General features: G+C 31.5%; 2 protein-coding genes and 1 pseudogene across 2 annotated transcripts; 1 reads left to right on the plus strand and 2 right to left on the minus strand.

Moving 5' to 3' along the window:
• Positions 1-537: 537 nt before the first annotated feature.
• LOC124918026 lies at positions 538-11174 on the minus strand (annotated as a pseudogene).
• LOC124918038 (D-aminoacyl-tRNA deacylase-like) lies at positions 6905-10765 on the plus strand. Its single transcript, XM_047458304.1, has 9 exons — positions 6905-7108; positions 7188-7368; positions 7464-7606; positions 8199-8262; positions 8534-8586; positions 8968-9023; positions 9125-9199; positions 9420-9614; positions 10556-10765. The coding sequence occupies exons 1-9, from the start codon at positions 7007-7009 to the stop codon at positions 10641-10643; spliced, it is 957 nt and encodes a 318-aa protein (XP_047314260.1). The 5' UTR covers positions 6905-7006; the 3' UTR covers positions 10644-10765.
• Positions 11175-12055: 881 nt separating the features above from the next.
• LOC124918033 (agmatine deiminase-like) lies at positions 12056-16726 on the minus strand. Its single transcript, XM_047458299.1, has 11 exons — positions 16702-16726; positions 16409-16620; positions 16034-16147; positions 15853-15942; positions 15684-15765; positions 14827-14882; positions 14649-14727; positions 14279-14413; positions 13381-13613; positions 12767-12925; positions 12056-12407 (listed from the first exon to the last, which is right to left on the minus strand). Exons 2-11 carry the CDS (start codon positions 16493-16495, stop codon positions 12324-12326), a joined length of 1119 nt encoding a protein of 372 aa, XP_047314255.1. The 5' UTR covers positions 16496-16620; positions 16702-16726; the 3' UTR covers positions 12056-12323.
• Positions 16727-18263: the final 1537 nt, after the last annotated feature.

Consider the following 18263-nt stretch of genomic DNA (forward strand, 5'->3'; position numbering starts at 1 on the left):
AAATCATTTTATATTATTCTATTTGAGACAAAATTTAATGTAGAATTTTTATTGATAAATCAAAAGGTGTACACAAATCATCGCAATTGATAATAAAAAGCTCTCAATTATATATATAAAAAAAAAAAAAAATTGTACATCACAATATATATAATCAACAAAGATCAATAAAATATAACATTTTTATCTAGTTCACAATTTCTCCAATAGAATGTTAACTATATATATAGTATTTTATATTACAACCTAGTTAGACGAACAAACAATGATACGAGTTGCAATTGAGTTATATTATTTTTACTTTGAATTTATTAAGTTTAACAAATTCTTTGATGTTCAATTATTTGGATAAAATTCAAATAAATAAACTAAAAATACTATACAAACACAAGCTTTTCCAAACATTATAAGAATATAATACTTGTAACACATTTTATTCTTAAAGAGGACAAAATAAAAAAATAAAACAACAAGATAAACACATAATGACCACGATTTAAGTGTTTCCATAATTGCACATTATTATTCATTCATCCTTTAATGTGGGTAGAGAAGAATGGGAAGACCATTGGCCATCATAGGCATGGGATCAACTACAATTTTCTCATCAAGAATTACCTTCTCCCATTTGAACCTCCTCACTATGTTATACATGAACACCAATATCGCCAACCTCGCATACTCTTTTCCCGGACACATCCTCAGCCCCCCACCAAATGGCACATAGGTGAAAGGAATCGGTCCCTTTCCTTCGAATCTTGACGGCTCAAACTTTTCTGGCTCCGAAAAGTATTTAGGGTTCTTATGCGTTGTATTCGCATTCCAGTATAACTGTGCGTGCATGTAGATTCGATTCTCATTAAAAACAATGTAGTCATCCCAAAAATAAACTCGTGTAAAAAAAAAAGAATGTTACCTTCCATCCCTTGGGAATAGAGAAACCAGCGTAAGTAAAATCAGTTAAAGCTTCTCGGAAAGTCCCTTGGACTGGCGGCGCCATTCTCAGGACTTCATTAACCACGTTCCAACAGTACTTCATCTTCTTCAAATCCTCCCAATTCAGAAGATCCCCGCCTTTCTTCTCCATTGCCAACTCTTCTACCTCTGAAAACATAGCATTCATTCAAAACTCAACATTTTTTTGGGTACAAAAACAACAAGATTGTCAACCCTGAAGAACTTTATCGTAGACTCTTGGAAGCTCTGCGAGATACTTAAGAATAAAGGTAATGGTGGCGCTGGTAGTGTCATGGCCGCCAATTAACATTGCAATGATCTTGTCTGCGATATCCATTTCCTTCATGAACTGCCCATTCTCGTCCGTGGTAATGAGCATGTGGGTTAGAAAATCGTGTCCCGGGATCGCGATTCCTGCCGCGAGATCCACCGTCCTCTGCCGGATGATCCGGATCATCTCTTTCCTTATCGTTTTTGTTGCGTTTATTGCCTTGTTAAACTTTGTGCCCGGGAAGTTTATTGGGACTGATAGAATTCCAGCGACCAATAAATGGAAAGGGTCGGAAAATCTGGCGATTTCGGTGGGATTGTCGACGCTTAGGAAAAGTCGGCAGGCGAGGGTAAAAGTGTACTTCTTTGCTAGAGGAAAGACTATGACTTTCTTGTGGCCGTTCCAATGAGTGTCTAAATGACTCCTGTTAGACAATTTCATTTATTATTTTTCAAATATTTGTTTTAACTAAATATTATAACAGATTATATAAATAATGAAATTCTAACATGAATATATGAAATGGTTTCTTGCTTAAAAAAAGAAATAAAAATTATTTAACTTATAATAAAGATCAATGGTTAAGCATTAAATAAGAGAGTACTTGAGCTTTAAGTCAATTTAAGACCTTCTTTAATTTAGGATAATTAAGCTATGATGTTTTACTTATATAATGATGGTTTGGTTTCTCCACATTCTTATTACAAGTAATTAATTGTAAGTCTAAGAAAAATATCTAATTGTGCTAAAATATTTTAAATTTTAAATAATAAATATATATAAATAATTTTATCTATAAATATTTTAGATAAAATTAATATTATTCAAATCTAACTAATTTAAAATTTGTTTTAATTTGTAAAAATTAAGTTTTATTTTAATCTTAATGTTAACATATATTTATCATCGACACCCACTTAACCCTCAATTGACCAACATCTTTTGACTCACATTTTTTCATATGTTTTTTTTATCCCATCGCAAACCACATACTAATCTTAGTCGACCTCAGTTGAAGGCACACCCCTTATCTCTCATCAAACTTAACCATTAACCTTCCAATTGACCATCATCTTGTGACTCAAACTTTTTTATATGTCTCTTTATCCTCTTGACAAATCATTAACCTCCCAATTGACCATCATCTTGTGTCTCAAACTTTTTTATATGTCTCTTTATCCTCTCGACAAATCACTCACTGATCATAATCTTGTGATTCATACTTTTTCATAGGCCTCTTCATCCTTCGACAAACCACTCACCAATCTTAGTTGACATCTCTTTTACTCTCACTTCAACAAATCAACAACCAATCTCAATTGGTCACACATCTCTTATCCATCGTCAAAACCCAACTACTAACCCCCAACTGACTCCCATCTCGTGACTCACAATTTTTTATATGCCTCTTTATTCTTTCGGCCGTCAAACCACCCATCACCTGACCTCTATCTCGTGACCTCACACTTTAAAATGTTTTCCAAACCAACCACTAATTCCGACAGCACACTCGACAAACCATTAATTATCCAACCTCCATCTCGTGAACTCACACTTTCAAATGCTCGCCAAACTAATTATTAATTCCGATCTCACACTTTTAAATGCCTCGTATCATTTGTTTAAAATTTGACATTAAATGTGAACACTTTAACCGCTAAAACACTTGATATTGCTGAAATAATTTTATTATTTTGTGTATGCATATATATATTATATTTAATATTTATTACTAATTAGTTAATTTTTATATTAATCAAAATATTATTTATATATATATATATATTTATGGTAAAAGAAAAAAAAATAATTAAAAAAGAACGACTTGATAATTTATTAAACTTAAATTTTAGGTATGATTATCATCATTATCATCATTATCATTATTACGCTTTACTTGATCATTTATTAAACTTAAATTTTAGGTATGATTATCATAGTTATCATTATCATCATTATTACGCTTTACGCTTTACTATATTATTATTATTATTATTATTATTTATCTTTTTTAAAATAATTGAGATATACCTAAATTGAAGTAGATGGTTTTCAATATTTTAGTAAGGTCAATGATCAAATCAAACCGGTAACAACCTGAATTAATTTAATTGTACCTGGTGACGACGTCCATGGTAGCCACGTACTTCTGAAGGGCGTCGGGCTTCAAGAATCGGGGAAGAAGATTGCGCATCTTGAGCGACTCTTCAGAAGTCGAAGTGTATGTAGAAGAAGGGAAGATCTTCTCGACCGATCTCGGCCACCAAGATGTCACAAGTTTATTCTCGTTCGAAAACAAGAACTTGTTCCCCGAAGCGCCACAAAACACAACTGTCTTCTCTGCTAAGAGCGAAGTCTTGAAAACTTTGTGCGAGTACATGGCCATCCTCTCCTTGAAGAACCTCTCTGGGGTGCCCTTTCGGCCCATGGACATGAACTCAAGGGTCTCTCCTACAATAGGGAAGCCAGTCCTCCCAGTGGCAGTTGGTCCTTGCCGGAGAAAACCAGCCGGAGAGAAAGGATTATCATGATGGTTAGGAAGAGGAGAAAGGAGAGGAAGAGGAAAAGGAGTTCCATTTCAGTTTTCTTTCATTATCAAATGTAACTAGACTTCTTAAATAATATGAAATATATGTTAAATGTTGTCACACATTAATATCTAATAATAAACTATATAGTGAGACTTTATATAAAATTAACCTTATTATATATACAAATAAATTTATTGTTAATAGAATTTTAATTTAATATCTAGTTATATATATAATTTTTTTAATTATTCAATATTAAATGGTTATAATTATATTAAATTTCAAATTTATATTAATAAAATAAAATAACCATATTTATTAAGTTATTAAATCATTTTAATATATTTATAATGTGTGTAAGAAAATTTGTGTATTAATGATATGCATGAAAATGTGTGAAAAAAATAATGTATAGAAAAATAAATTTTATAGAGTTGAAAGAATCAATCTTCCTAATTATTCTAATGGTTTTTCTATGTTTTGATTTTGGAGTTTTATTAAAATTAACTTATAGAGCTTTAGATTTCATGTTTGGATTTTGGAGTTTTATTTTTTTATGTTTTGATTTTGGAGTTTTATATTTTTTATGTTTTGATTTTTTAGTTTTGTTTTATATTTTGATTTTTGTTAGATTTTTAAGTTATGTTTAAATTTTAATTTCTAACTTAGTATAAAACAAGTACAAACTTACAACCATGCAAATCAACAAAAACAAGACAAAAATAAATAAATAAATCTATACATGAATAGAGAAAAAAGAAAAAGAGGAAGACCGGCCAAGTATTGAAAGACTCCTGAAGAAGAGGAAGAACAAGTGCTGAAAGGCTCCTAAAGATCCAAAAACATGTTTTCCCTTTTTCTTGGTTGGACGACATATTTTCTTACTTTCAATCAAAATGTAGTTATAGACACTCATTTTTATTACCACTTTATAATTGTTAAGAATAATTCCGAGTCTACAAATTTTATTTATAGTCATTGAACCATATTAAAATAAAACAATTAATTTTGGAAGAGATTTGTCTATCAATTAAGCCTAGCTATAGAATATGTTTTTTTTTTTTTTTTGATTTTTGAGTTTTTCGATCACCTATTAACTTCGAGTCCTCAGTAGATGTCTACGCCAGGAAATATGACATGAACAACGCGCATATAATAATTTTATTGAAAGTTAACAACGAATGAGCGTTAACAACGAATGAACTTTAAATTGCTTTGATCTTGTTAGAGTCTTGTCGATTGGCTTCAGGGGCAGAGTCACCCTTAGCCTTAGGGTTACCAGCGGATGAATCAATCTCCTGATACTAATATATATGTAAATAATTTCCTAAGCTTATTAATTAGGATCGATATAAACAGCCCGGTCAACTCCCTCCTATAATATACTAAAAATATAGTTATTCATAATTAAATAAAATCCTAATTTATTAATTTCAAAACAAACCACCATCTATAATATATTTATTCTTAATTAATTAAACACCATACTAATTTATTAATTTCTAAATAAACGTGTCTAACTCAATAATAATAACAAATAATATATACATTCATAATGAAATATATACTTTGTAGTGGAATTATGTATAAATCTTAAATATAAAAATATAGAAGAATTATATTGAAATGAGTAATAAAGAATCAAAAGGAGGAAATAAAACCCATAGAGAGAATACAATAGGGATGAGAGAGAGAAATTTTAACAAGAATTTTTACCTAAATCATTTCATAAATTTCTAAACAACCAATATTCTATTTATACTATTCTATCAATAACCCAAATATTATTTCCCCTTGTATCATTACCCTCTCCTTCACTTCGTTCATCCGCGAACGACAATAGTCGAAGGATACGTTGAAACTCTAAAACATCTGGTGGCTCTTCAAACCATATGAATAGTCGGAATTGCTTCTTTAAGATATCGGGTGGTTTTTCAAACCATACAAACTGTCCCACAAGATTTATCAATTGTAGCCCATAAGAACAATTACAAAACTTAACATCAGGTGGTTCTTCAAACGGGAAATTTGATAATATAACCCTCAAAAGACTCTAATTTTGATATTTAACCTCCATAAAAAACATTTTGATTTTTAACCTTTTTTTAAATTTTTTTCCAATTTTACCCTTAATAACTTTTTTACTTTTTTTTTTCTTTTTTCTTTTCTTTTTCTTCCTTTTCTTTTCTTTTCTTTTCTTTTCTTCTTCCCCTGCTTTCCCTTTCCCCCCCACCGTTACACTTCTTCTTCCCCCGCTTTCTCCCCATCCGGTTTCTCCCCGCCCAGCCCTAGACGCCAAGCTCGAACTCCGCCAACCACCATCCCCGACGTTCGCCAAGAAGCCCAACCCCTCGAGCCCCGACGAGATAGCCAAGACGCTTCCAGCCAGCCTCTTCGACGATCGCCAAGCCTCGGACGCTTCTAGCCCGACGATCTGAGGTTAGTTTAGGTTTATTGTTTAGGTAATCTATATGGATTGGGGGTAAGGAATGATTGGGCGTGGGACGTGGGGGTTGGGCGTGGGGCGTAGGGATTGGGCGTTGGGAGTGGGGGTTGGGCGTGGGGCGTGGGGACCGATTTTGACAGCATTTCAAACGTAGCATTTCCCAACATTTCAACCGTAACATTTTGACAGCATTTCAACGTGAATGAAATGAGAATGATAGAAATGAACGTACCCATTTAGATGCTGGTCGGTTGGTCTCGTTGCGGGGCCTTAGTTGGGTCTCAGGTATCGTCGCTGGGTCTCAGCGGAGCTGTGTCGTTGGCGGTGGCGGCAGTTGGGTCTCCCTCCGAGTTCGGTGGCTGGCAGTTGGGGGAAGGGAGGGTGGTGGGGTCGCGGTGGAAAGGAAACGGGGAAGAAGAGAAAGGTGATTGGGTTTGGGAAATGGGATGGGGACATGTGGGTGGGGACCAACCCGTGAATGAGAGGAAAAGAAAAAAAAAAGAAAAAAAAAAAGTAAAAGTAAAAAGGTTATTAAGGGTAAAATTGGAAAAAATAAAAAATAAAAAAGTTAAAAATCAAAATGTTTTTTTTATGGAAGTTAAATATCAAAATTAGAATTTTTTTAAAGTTATATTATCAAATTGCCCCTTTAAACTATAATAAGTTCAATCCATGTTTTATTTCTGAAAACAAAAAAACGCCAACATCTTATCTTAATGCCCAAAACATCTTCAAACATTTTTCAATTTCAGCTCGAATAGAAGTTATCTCGAACGCATTTTCGCCAAACCGCCAGGGGATATGGTGACGCTTGTAGTGGCGACCACCGCTGACCCGGCTTCAATTGGCCCCGCTTCCGCCCTCTTGGCAATGCCCGGTTTTCACCCGGGTCCTACCTTCCAGGTTTCATTCGCAATTTCAGACTTCTATTCATCTCAAACGGGAATGAATCCATGTGAACTGGATTTCCGATTTTGTGTAGAATATATCGAGTTTTGTGAATAAGGAACTAAGGCTCTTGAAGCATGACAACCCAATTGTCTTGGAAGATCATTTGGACAGAAGATGGGAATCCGTAACAGGTGAAACAGTCGATGAGGTCATCTTCCTTAGTAAGCACACTGCTGTCTCAAACCGTCCTGCGCTCACAGTTCATCCAATTGGTACTGAGATTTTGTCAAATGGGCTTTTCCCCATGATTTAATTACATTTGCAAAGTTGATTTAGATGTTTTTTTTTCATTTTAATGCGCATTTAGGAGTGCCTCATTTGCGAGAAGATGAGGTGCCACCTGCTGGTGGAAAATCTGGTTGGGCTGCACCTCCTAACCCCCGTATAGGACCATGGCTCAGGCTGTTGAAGAGCATTGCTGAATCATTTTCTCTATTGCCTGAATTTGAGGTTAGAAATTTATAGCCATGGTTACTACAGATGATATGAAAGTGGACTTGCAATTATGAGATTCTGGCCATGATTTTGTTTGCTATCTTAAATGAAGTGAAGATCAAATTGTCTCAAGTTCGATTTCTACTAAGAATGCGCCCATTGAAGTGAAGATCGTGCTAGCTTTCTCGAGGGTGCCTTAGTTTTGTAGGGATCATGATTTTCTTCATATATTTGGATGATAATATAATACAGTACAATGTATAGGATATACTAAAGAAGCTAACTAAATGAAATGCAATTTTCTAGATATGCTAGCTTTATAAATACTCAACCTTTACCATGTTTTAGGAACTTCTCTTTGATTGTGTTGTTAGGATTGTAAATAGTAAAATAAATTAGATGACAATGTTGTAAATACGATGTAGTGGGTTGAACAAGTGAAACAATTACAAAAAAAAAACTCTCTTTTCATGTACTGGGTCCTCGGTCTGTTCTCACCTAGACTTAGGCCATTCTCCTCTCTTACCCTAATTCAGAATTCTAGTTTATAACAGTTTGATATTGTATATATTTCAATTTGTTTCTTTGATTATCAATTCTATTGTAGGTGACTTTGGAGGCTACCCATCACGGACCTGAAATAAACTCACCAACCATGTTTGTGGAGATAGGTATATTCTTCACCTCCACCCAACTTATTTATAAATCGGATAGAAGCTCGTTGGGTTTGCTGAAATTGCATAAAAAGCTCATTTTACTTGTTGAACTAAAGAAATAGGCTCAAATCACCTCCCAACGTTTTTTTAACTGCCTTAAATCTTATGTTTCTTAGCTAATGCTTCCCTATTTTGTTTTTTTGCCCATAAGACCTTGAATTGGTTGGTAAGAATTTAGATTTAATGTACAAGTCTAATTTGTTGCCTTCTCCTTGTACTATACTAGGAAGTACAGAAGAACAATGGAAGAGGCAGGATGCTGCACAAGCCATTGCTTTAGTTGAGCATCTCTTCTAATTGAGCCTTATTTAGAAACAATTTTGTACTTGAATTCTAGATCTGGATATGCTTGAGAGAACACCAATGAATACTTTGAGACAGATTCAGATACGTTTGTTTCATAACCTTCAAACAACTCTTACCGATGATCCAAATGACTGTTTGTCATGAAATTTGAATAGGTTGTAGATAGATCTCTTCAAGATGGGTTTTCTTTTCTGGATCTAGATCTAGATCTGAGCCAGACTAAGTTCAAATACAACCCGTTTCCACATCTGGATTCACAACTGAATGATAATTTGTGTTTCCAAATGTTTCTTATGGTTGTGAAACTTTTCATGACAAATTTTTTTAACACAGCTGTTCTTGTGATGATTAAAGTTAGTTTGGGAAGGTTTAGGACTGGGTGGAGGAGCTGCAGTAGGGCACTGGAGTAGGTACAGTGGGTGCAAGTTTTGTAATGGAAATATTGTTGTATTTGAAAATGGAATGTCATTATTTTTGTAATTAATTATATAATCCTTGTTTGATTTCACAGGAAGAACTACCAAAATAAGGTCCTTCTTGGAATTGGTGGTGGACATTATGTACCAAGGCATATGGACATTGTCATGTGAGTATGCATCAGCATTTACGAACAATGTCTATATCATGTTTTGAACATGTGACCAGAACGTATCAATCGAATCTTGTGATTAATTGTTGTAATTGAATATGCAGAAAAACTCATACTTCCATTATTGTTATGTACATACATACATATTCCTATACAAAAACTCCATTGTCTAATATTTCATTCCTTAAAAATTAGTTTGAAGATTTTTATTTTTCAGGAAAGATGGTGTGTGGGTAGGTCACCTTCTGTCTGGGTATTCATTGACAATGGAAGAAGAAGATGTTCATAAATCTGAAGGAAAAACAAGCACAGACTCTGTAGGTGGGACTTGGAGACAAGCTATCAAAGTTGCACTTGAGACTACTAAATCAGCATTCCCTGGGGGAGAAGTTTTAGCACATCTTGACAAGAAGTTAGTATTGCACTTCATATTTCTTTATGTTTTTCTTCTCTTTGAATTTTAGGAAGCTATCATGACCCCACTATAGTCATGCCTAGGAATCGAATTTTAGACAAGATTCTTTCCACTTGAGCTATCCTAGTGAGTTATTTCTTATATGTTTTCGTAAATAGTAAACTCATAAATAATCACTCAAAACTCACAAGTATTTGTCATTTTCAAAATTCTCCTTAAAACTATTATTCTTTTTTGGAATAAGCCCTTACACTATGAAACACATTTGATGCGACCAAAATAAAATGGTCCGGCTATAAAAATGAAAACGCTAAAAAATGCCCTTTCAAAAGTGCTTATATCATGGGCCTATTTTGAAATTGATGGATACTTTAAGGATTATTTATGGGTTTTACTCTTTTGTAAACTTAAAATGAATTCTTTTGAACACATCTTCAGATTCAATTCGAAAATACTAGATTGAAGTGGGAGGTTGTGACGCCTTCAGGGATTAGTCGAGGTGTGTGAAAAGTTGTCCGGACACCCTACTTATACAATAAAAGAAACTTAAAAATATTTTCTAAGATGTTTGACTAGTAAATTTTGATGCAACTCATGTTCAGGGCTTAATACGACTATCAATCAGAATGAGGAGAATGCTTTAATTATTTGTTTGATTATTTTGTGATTTGGGTTCTTTATTGGTACATGTCACATATACTTATAGTTAGGTAATTAGAGATATAGTTAGTAGTATTAATAGTAGTTAATATGATAGTTAATTGAGAATTGAATAATGATGAATAAGAAGATAGTAGTTCGGTTGCTTCTCTGCTCCGTCTCTGAAGTGTCTTGCCCACGTCCCCCATTCTATCATAATGTTTCTCGATTCCCATCCATTCTTTCACAATTGTTGTTATCTCGTCTTAATCGCTCTTAATCATAATCATATTATGCAGGAGTTTGAAAGGTTGGCAAAAACAGGCAATCACAAAGTTCCTAGTGGAGCTGAATGTGAATATTGGAAAGCCTTCTGATTTCTACTGATTGTTCTTGTTTTGTGTATAGTTAAGTGTTTTTTCATTGGTGTTCCCATTATTAAATTTCTTATTTTGTTACTTATGAAACCAAAGGAATTTGATTTTCTGAAAGATGGGTTTTATTGTCAATTTCCTGTACATTCTAGCCTGTCATTTAAGATTCAACTTATTGTTATTGTTATTGATAACTAGAGATGATTTCTTGTCCCAATTATTATATGGAATTCAAGAGAAATAGAAGAAAGTTTGATATTAGATCTTGGCAAGATCAAGATTTTGTAACTTTTGATACTATATTGGTGGAGGTTAAAAAATGAGCACTTCACTCTCGAAATAATGAGTATAGATTGTAGAAAATATATGAAAAGCTAGGTTAAAATTCTTGCACTTTAATGTGGAACTAAATGAGCATTTAAGATAAATGAAAATTTTATGTTTTAGTTTTGCTCTAATTTAAATGTGACATTAAAAATTGTGATTTTTACTACATCTGTCATACTTACAAAATTAATAATACAAATACATAGTAAATTAACATCTATTTTATATGAGAAATAGTTACTTAAAACAAATACAAGAAGTAAGAAACTTTTTATCCTATATAATTGTATATAATTGTGTTGTTTGAGAAGATTTCTTAAAATGATTTGGTTGACTTTTATATGTTTAATTTTTTTTTTTTTTTTTTAAGAACGTTTGGTTCCGCTGCTACTATGGAGTTAATCCCCGCGGGTTAAGTACATAGCCCGCAAACATACTTAACCAGGTGCAGAACTTGCCACCTGACGGACTCGAATCCAGGATCTCATGGAGACATAGAAGATATCCACCACTTTTGCCGTTAGGTTAAAAAATAATCAACTTTATTTATTTGAAAAATATTAAGAGTGTAGTGATTAGAGAATATGCTTCAAATGAAATTGGATCTTTTGAATTTCTTTTTACTTTATTCATGGGATGTTTTTTATTGCTTCATTTTTTCCTATTTATATGATTATTTGGAAACAATTTTTTTTTTCTTTTGAAAAACTTGTTTAGATAAAATAATCAAAATATTCCTAATAATTAATATTTTCAAATACTGTAAAGTATAAAATAAGAATAATTGGAATGAACCTATTTGAAAAAACTATAATAAGTTAATAAATTTATGACTAACTAAATTATATCTCAAAACATTATTTCATCTAAAATTCACATCCAAATAAGATACTAAAAAAAATTCAAACCCAGATCTAAACGTGTTTCTAAATGGAGACCTAAGACTGATGAAGTAAAGATTGAAAGGATAGTAACTTATTTATTAATAATCCACAACAAACAAGCTTAATTGTATAAGTTCAGGTGAAAAATCATGAATTTTGACCAAACAAATCATCTACCCTTTAAAGCATAAATGGAGACCTAAGACTGATGAAGTAAAGATTGAAAGGATAGTAACTTATTTATTAATAATCCACAACAAACAAGCTTAATTGTATAAGTTCAGGTGAAAAATCATGAATTTTGACCAAACAAATCATCTACCCTTTAAAGCATACAAACCTCAAACAGGCAGGAATAAATGAAATCTAAGTTTTACAGAAAACATTATGAGGTTCAGACAAGATAGCTTATCTGACAACAATAGATTTAACCTAATCTTATGTTTATTGTTTCTCCACCATAAGATAAGATAAGATAAAGTTTATGCTGCTGGTTGCTGTTGAGTGATACAGTGCACATTTCCACCACCAAGAAGAATATCCCTAGCACTTTTTATCCTCACTATCTGAAACTCAGTACAACAATATTCAGTTAATTAACTATCACCAAAAAGTATACAATTTTCTAGCATATCCAACCCGTAATCGTAACGACCCAAATGCAAGAGCGGAGCTCTACCAACTGAGCTATATCCCCCGAGCCAAGCTTGGTCTACAGCCTTATCTTTCTGATAAGAGATAGCATTATGGCAGACTGCGCTCAGTTGGTAGAGCTGCGATTATGGGTTGGATGTCTAATTGTCCAGGCGGTAATGACAATATCTTAAAACCATATTTTGCTCATGTAACTTGTAAAAAAAGAAAAAAAAAACTTGTAATAAAATATTTGCATAATTGAAGACAATATTATTGGCTCTTGACTTACTTGATGGTCTGGAAATGTATGAGACAGGACCCTAACTGCTTCATCATCCCATTTCTGATCTCCAAATTGTGGCGTAATAATAGCTCCATTTGCTATATAGAAGTTTATGTAAGAAGCAGCAAGTACCGAGTCTACACATCTTGCTTTAGCCTCCCCAACCTGGTTTTTCATCACGAGGGAGATAATAATAATCTTTATACCAAATGAATTCAAAAAATAAGGTGGATCACAATCCAAAAGTAATATTTATACTGAATGGAGCAAAAGAATGACACCATAATCTGGATTTGATTCAAGTAATAATGATCCAAAATACAATCTTATACCAAATGAAAAATAAATAAAATCACTTTCAGTTTTAATTTGGCGACTTTTAAATGGGATCGTGATTGTGCTAGAAACTGTGACAAAATACCAGTTTCCAAATTATGTGGTTGTAGATAACTTCTTCAACTTTTTGAGAATTTCATTACCCAGAAAAATAAACTTTCTGCTAAAATATAATGTCTTCAGTTTCTCTTAATGAGAACACAATCAACTGAAGAACAATAATATCTAAATATACCTCTTATATTTTCACAATTAACTGCTTCATGATGTATCCTTTTTTTTACCTGAACAAGACCAGCTTCCTCCTCGGCCGTCATGCAAAGAGGCCCAGGAATATGCAATTTAATGATTTCAAATTTTCTCCCTTTCGCATCAGTAGCATTTGAAAGAACCGAATATGCTTCTATGGACCTCTCATACTGAGGGTCAGATTCATCATCAGTCCAGGCCAACAAAACCACTCCAGGTTTCACAAAACAGCACATATTGTCAATGTGACCATTTGTATCCTCATCTCCTGAAAAATTATCTTGTTAAAGAACATTACTTGAGTCATCTTAAACTATGTAAAACAATTAGATGACCTTTTTTGGTTCTCCAAAGTAATTAAAACTAAACATTAAAATGTTAGGATCCAGATAACATTGAAATTTGGAAGTTAAAACTGGTAACTGGTAGTAGAAGGATATATTAGTATTAGTATAGGGGCAGTGTGGTAATTAGTAGAGTAAGTTAGTAGGTTACAACTTACAAATAGTAAGAGTATGTATTTTTTTGAGTAATGAATTAAATGGTTATTGAATCTCGTTTATCTCCTCTCTAAAGGCTTAGGCCATTTTTCGTCCCATCTCTAGGGTGGTAAGTCCCATGATGTTAACTACTTAGTTTGTTCATTTGATCAATATAGTTCTATGTTGAAATCAATACAGAATTCTTGATTTCAAAAACATCCACTAAAGTACTAAAACACCCTTACTATAACGTTTTTAAAATATTACATACATCAAACACTTTTTTTTTTCAAATAATCCTATATAAACAAGCTCTAACTATTATCTTAATTATCTACTAAAAGCATAACAATCTCGTATCAAATTGCACCAAATTACATGGATTTTATTTAAATATGATAGACGAATAGGGATTCAATAATTGCATTTTGAAATCTTTTGATGTTTTTACCAAATAGTCCACGGGGAAGCCACACAATCTTCTGTACTCCAAGATATGCTTTAAGTTCGTCCTCAATTTCTTCTTTGCTCATATGAGGGTTTCTGTTCTTATTTAGTAGGCACTCCTCAGTTGTAAGACATGTCCCTGAATGAAATTTGAAAATTGTATTAACTGTCATATTTAAGACATTCGCGTATAAAGTGTATTTCAAAGTATATATGACAAGCTCCAAACCAAGACATGTAAATCTATATCAGTTTGCATATCTTGGTGTAAAGAAACAAACAAGTGCTTACTTCTCCAAGACAGTTCCAATATCAAATTAATAGTATTAGTAAAACAAGAAGAAAAAAACACCTTGTAGCACAGGAAATCATACCTTCTCCATCTACATGAATGCTTCCACCTTCAAGAATCATAGAGTGTTTAAATTTAGCAACTCGTTCAACATCCAGAATCTGAAAGAAAGAAAAAGGGTGAAAATCAGCAAAATAATTGAAGAATGAAAGAACATGTAACTGAATTGTATACTATCACAAGATCAAGACTTCACTGACCTTACTTGCCAGAAGATTGTCAAAACTCCAATCTATATAGCAACCTCCATCAACTCCTAATCATCCAAAAAAAATTGAAAAATGGAAATATCAGAACTACACGATGAAAAGATATAATAAACAATATACATGTATTAGGCAAACAATCATCTGCAATAAGAAGAGCATTAATGACCCAAACAACTTGAAAAGAATGAATTGGTGATAAAAATAGATAGCTATAGTGCCTCTTCTATCTGATTAATAGGACAAAACTTATTGATTTGATTGAATCATGTGATAAAATGACATTTATGTCACAATAGAACCAAATAAAATTACTCTTTTATCGTATAAAATGTACCACCAGTGTCAATTACTATAACAGGTTGTATGGAAATCAGTGTTTCAAGTCCAGGAAGGCATGAGAATCGACCAAATGATGAAGAACCTATTTAACCTTGCCGATTATATTTACTAAATAAGAAACAAATTGGTAAATAAAATTCCAGATCATATCTTTCTTATCATATTCCCTAATGTACTACTTACATTTTATACACATTTTTAACTAATTCTAATTTTTACACAAGTTTTAACCTCATTCAGAAGATCATTCCACCGAGGATCCATCTTTACCTTATTTACTACAACAATGCCTAACCTATGCCGAATATCTAGGTATTGATGTTCCAGAATAGGAAATCTGGATTATTAGAGTTATACATATATATATATGATCAATTTATGGGGAAGTTTGGAATGTCAAGACACCCTTCAAAGATGAAAGCACTTAGCATAACTCTAATATGGAGATTCTAGTTTTAGAAGACAGGAAGCAGGAAAGTACAAAAGGAAAATTGACCCATCATACATACCCCCATAACTGTTGAATTCCCAATCAATCCCAGCAACCTTAGCCTCTGAGTCACTTGTGGATTTGCTTTCTTTTACAACAAACTAAGAGATTAAGATAAACTTCATTTCAATAATTCAATAGATGTTTGGAAAAAGTCAAATATCATAAAGAGAAAAGAGTAAACATACTGTAGGCCCTGAATCACGAAGCCAAGAATCATTCAAGCTCATTTCAATCACCCTTACACTTTTCGGTAATTGACTTCGAGCATTTGCCCACTGATATTTAACAACCAATGAAAAATAATAATCAAGAATTGGGTATGCAAATGCAAATCCAAATCCAAATCCATTTTCTCCTTCAACTAACCTGTGCAGCACTAGCACAAACAGTCACTGGCTCAAACTTTGATATAGCAGATGCAACTTCCACAAATGCACGTTGACCATGGATTGCATTATCTCTCCAATTATCCAGACGTTCCTGTAAAACAAAAATAACTTCATAAATTAAAAATGATATTTTGGTATTATCCCTCCAGTTTATACATCAATCATATGTTGCCATGATAGCTGATTTGTTTAACTTTGTTAAGAAGTTCTAATCTGATTCAAATAGAAATACATATAGATAGATAGATAGATAGATAGATAGATAGATAGATAGATAGATAGATAGATAGATAGATAGATAGATAGATAGATAGATAGATAAAAAGATAAAATGGGTGTGGATTGAACTCACAGGCCAACCGATCCAACACATAGAATGAGGTTCCCATTCTGCAGGCATGCGGTATCCATGAAAAACTGGTGTTTCTTTCAAATCCATTGCCGTCTTCAATGACTGACTGTTACAGTATCTTCTTCTTCTTCTTCCAAACAACAGATTGAACAGAAAAATACAAGCTTGGAACTGAATACAAAATCTTGCGACTGCAGATTTAACAGTTGTTTCTGCAGCTTCAGAAATCAATGATTTTGTTAGATCGAAAAGAAGGGAAAAAGAACAATGGCGGCAGTGTCAGATAACTTTACCCTTGAATCATCGCAGCGCAGACAAATTTTATGTAAATTATGTATATTTTGTGCTCATATATATTACATTAAGTTTGTTTTTTTACTATATAAATTGTATATGATAAAAAAAAAAGTATAAATAAAATATTTTAATAATATATATTTATAAAAATATAATATAATATATAATAATAATAATAATAATAATGATCGATTGGTTTCACGGATATAGAGTTTTCGTTAATTTGAATATATATATATATAAAAGTAAATGAATATTTGAATCAGATAGTATTTAACACACTCATAAACTTGAAACGGTTAAAATTAAAATTAAAAATATTATATATATATATATATATATATTTCTTATATGAAAAAAAAATAGTACAACCTATTAACCCATTATAAGAATAAAAATATTTTTAAATTTTTTTTATTTAAAAAGTGTTATTTGTGATTTTATATGTATAATAATATATATATATATATATATAATAATATATATATAATAATGTTTAATTTAAATTTGTTTGGTTTATTGGGTCGAGAATGGTAGTTAATTTGAATATATATATGAAAGAGTGAATTATATTTGGATCTGATCTTAGGTTAATTCATTCATATATAAATTTGAAACAGTTAAAATTAAAATTAAAAATACTATATCGAACGTGGAAAAGAAAAAAAAAAAGTAAGTGCTAAAATATTAACAAATTATGATTATAAGAATAAAAGTATTTTTAAAGTTGATAATATAGTCTCAGTTTTTTTATTTAAAAATTGTTAGTTGTGATTTGAAATTATTAATTTTTTTACTTCAACTGATCTAGGGTTAATCCTTTGAGGTTGATAATGGTAGTGTCTCAATTTTTTTATTTAAAAAATGTTAGTTGTGATTTTAAATATTAATAAAAATAAATAATATTAATATATAATGATAATTTTGTTTAAATATAAAATATATTAATATTTTAGTTAATATTTTTTTAAATATAAAATATTTAATATTTTATTAATAAATAAAGATGTGGAGAACTGGTATAAAATGTCCTAATTATTAATTAATTAATAAATATATATTATGAATTAAATAAATCTGGTCATATTATGAAATTTTTTATATAATATATTATACTTCTATATTTTATTTTTATTAGAAAGTCTGTTACATTCTTTTTAAGTATTTCAAAAAATTCAACCAAAATTAATTTTTTAATCAATTATTTCTCAACCCTCACTCATTTCATTAATTAAAATACTAAAATACTTTATATTTAAAATTATTATTTTTTATTTTATTTATATATATCAATACCCTTTAAATTATTTTACCAAAAATAATCATCACCTTCACAAAATCATCACCAATCATTATTTTTTTTCTCTCTAAATTTTTAAAAAAATTTCAATCCGAAAAAATTATAATTTGGGATAAGTTACTTTTTGATATTATTATTATTATTATTATTATTATTATTATAATAGACATATAGAAAATACAGTATCATAATATATCGATTTTTAAGGTATACCGAAAAAAAGATCAAATATAGTACCGAAATTATTTATACGATAAA

Source organism: Impatiens glandulifera, unplaced genomic scaffold (assembly GCF_907164915.1).
Source record: "Impatiens glandulifera unplaced genomic scaffold, dImpGla2.1, whole genome shotgun sequence".
NCBI classification, from domain to species: Eukaryota; Viridiplantae; Streptophyta; class Magnoliopsida; order Ericales; family Balsaminaceae; genus Impatiens; species Impatiens glandulifera.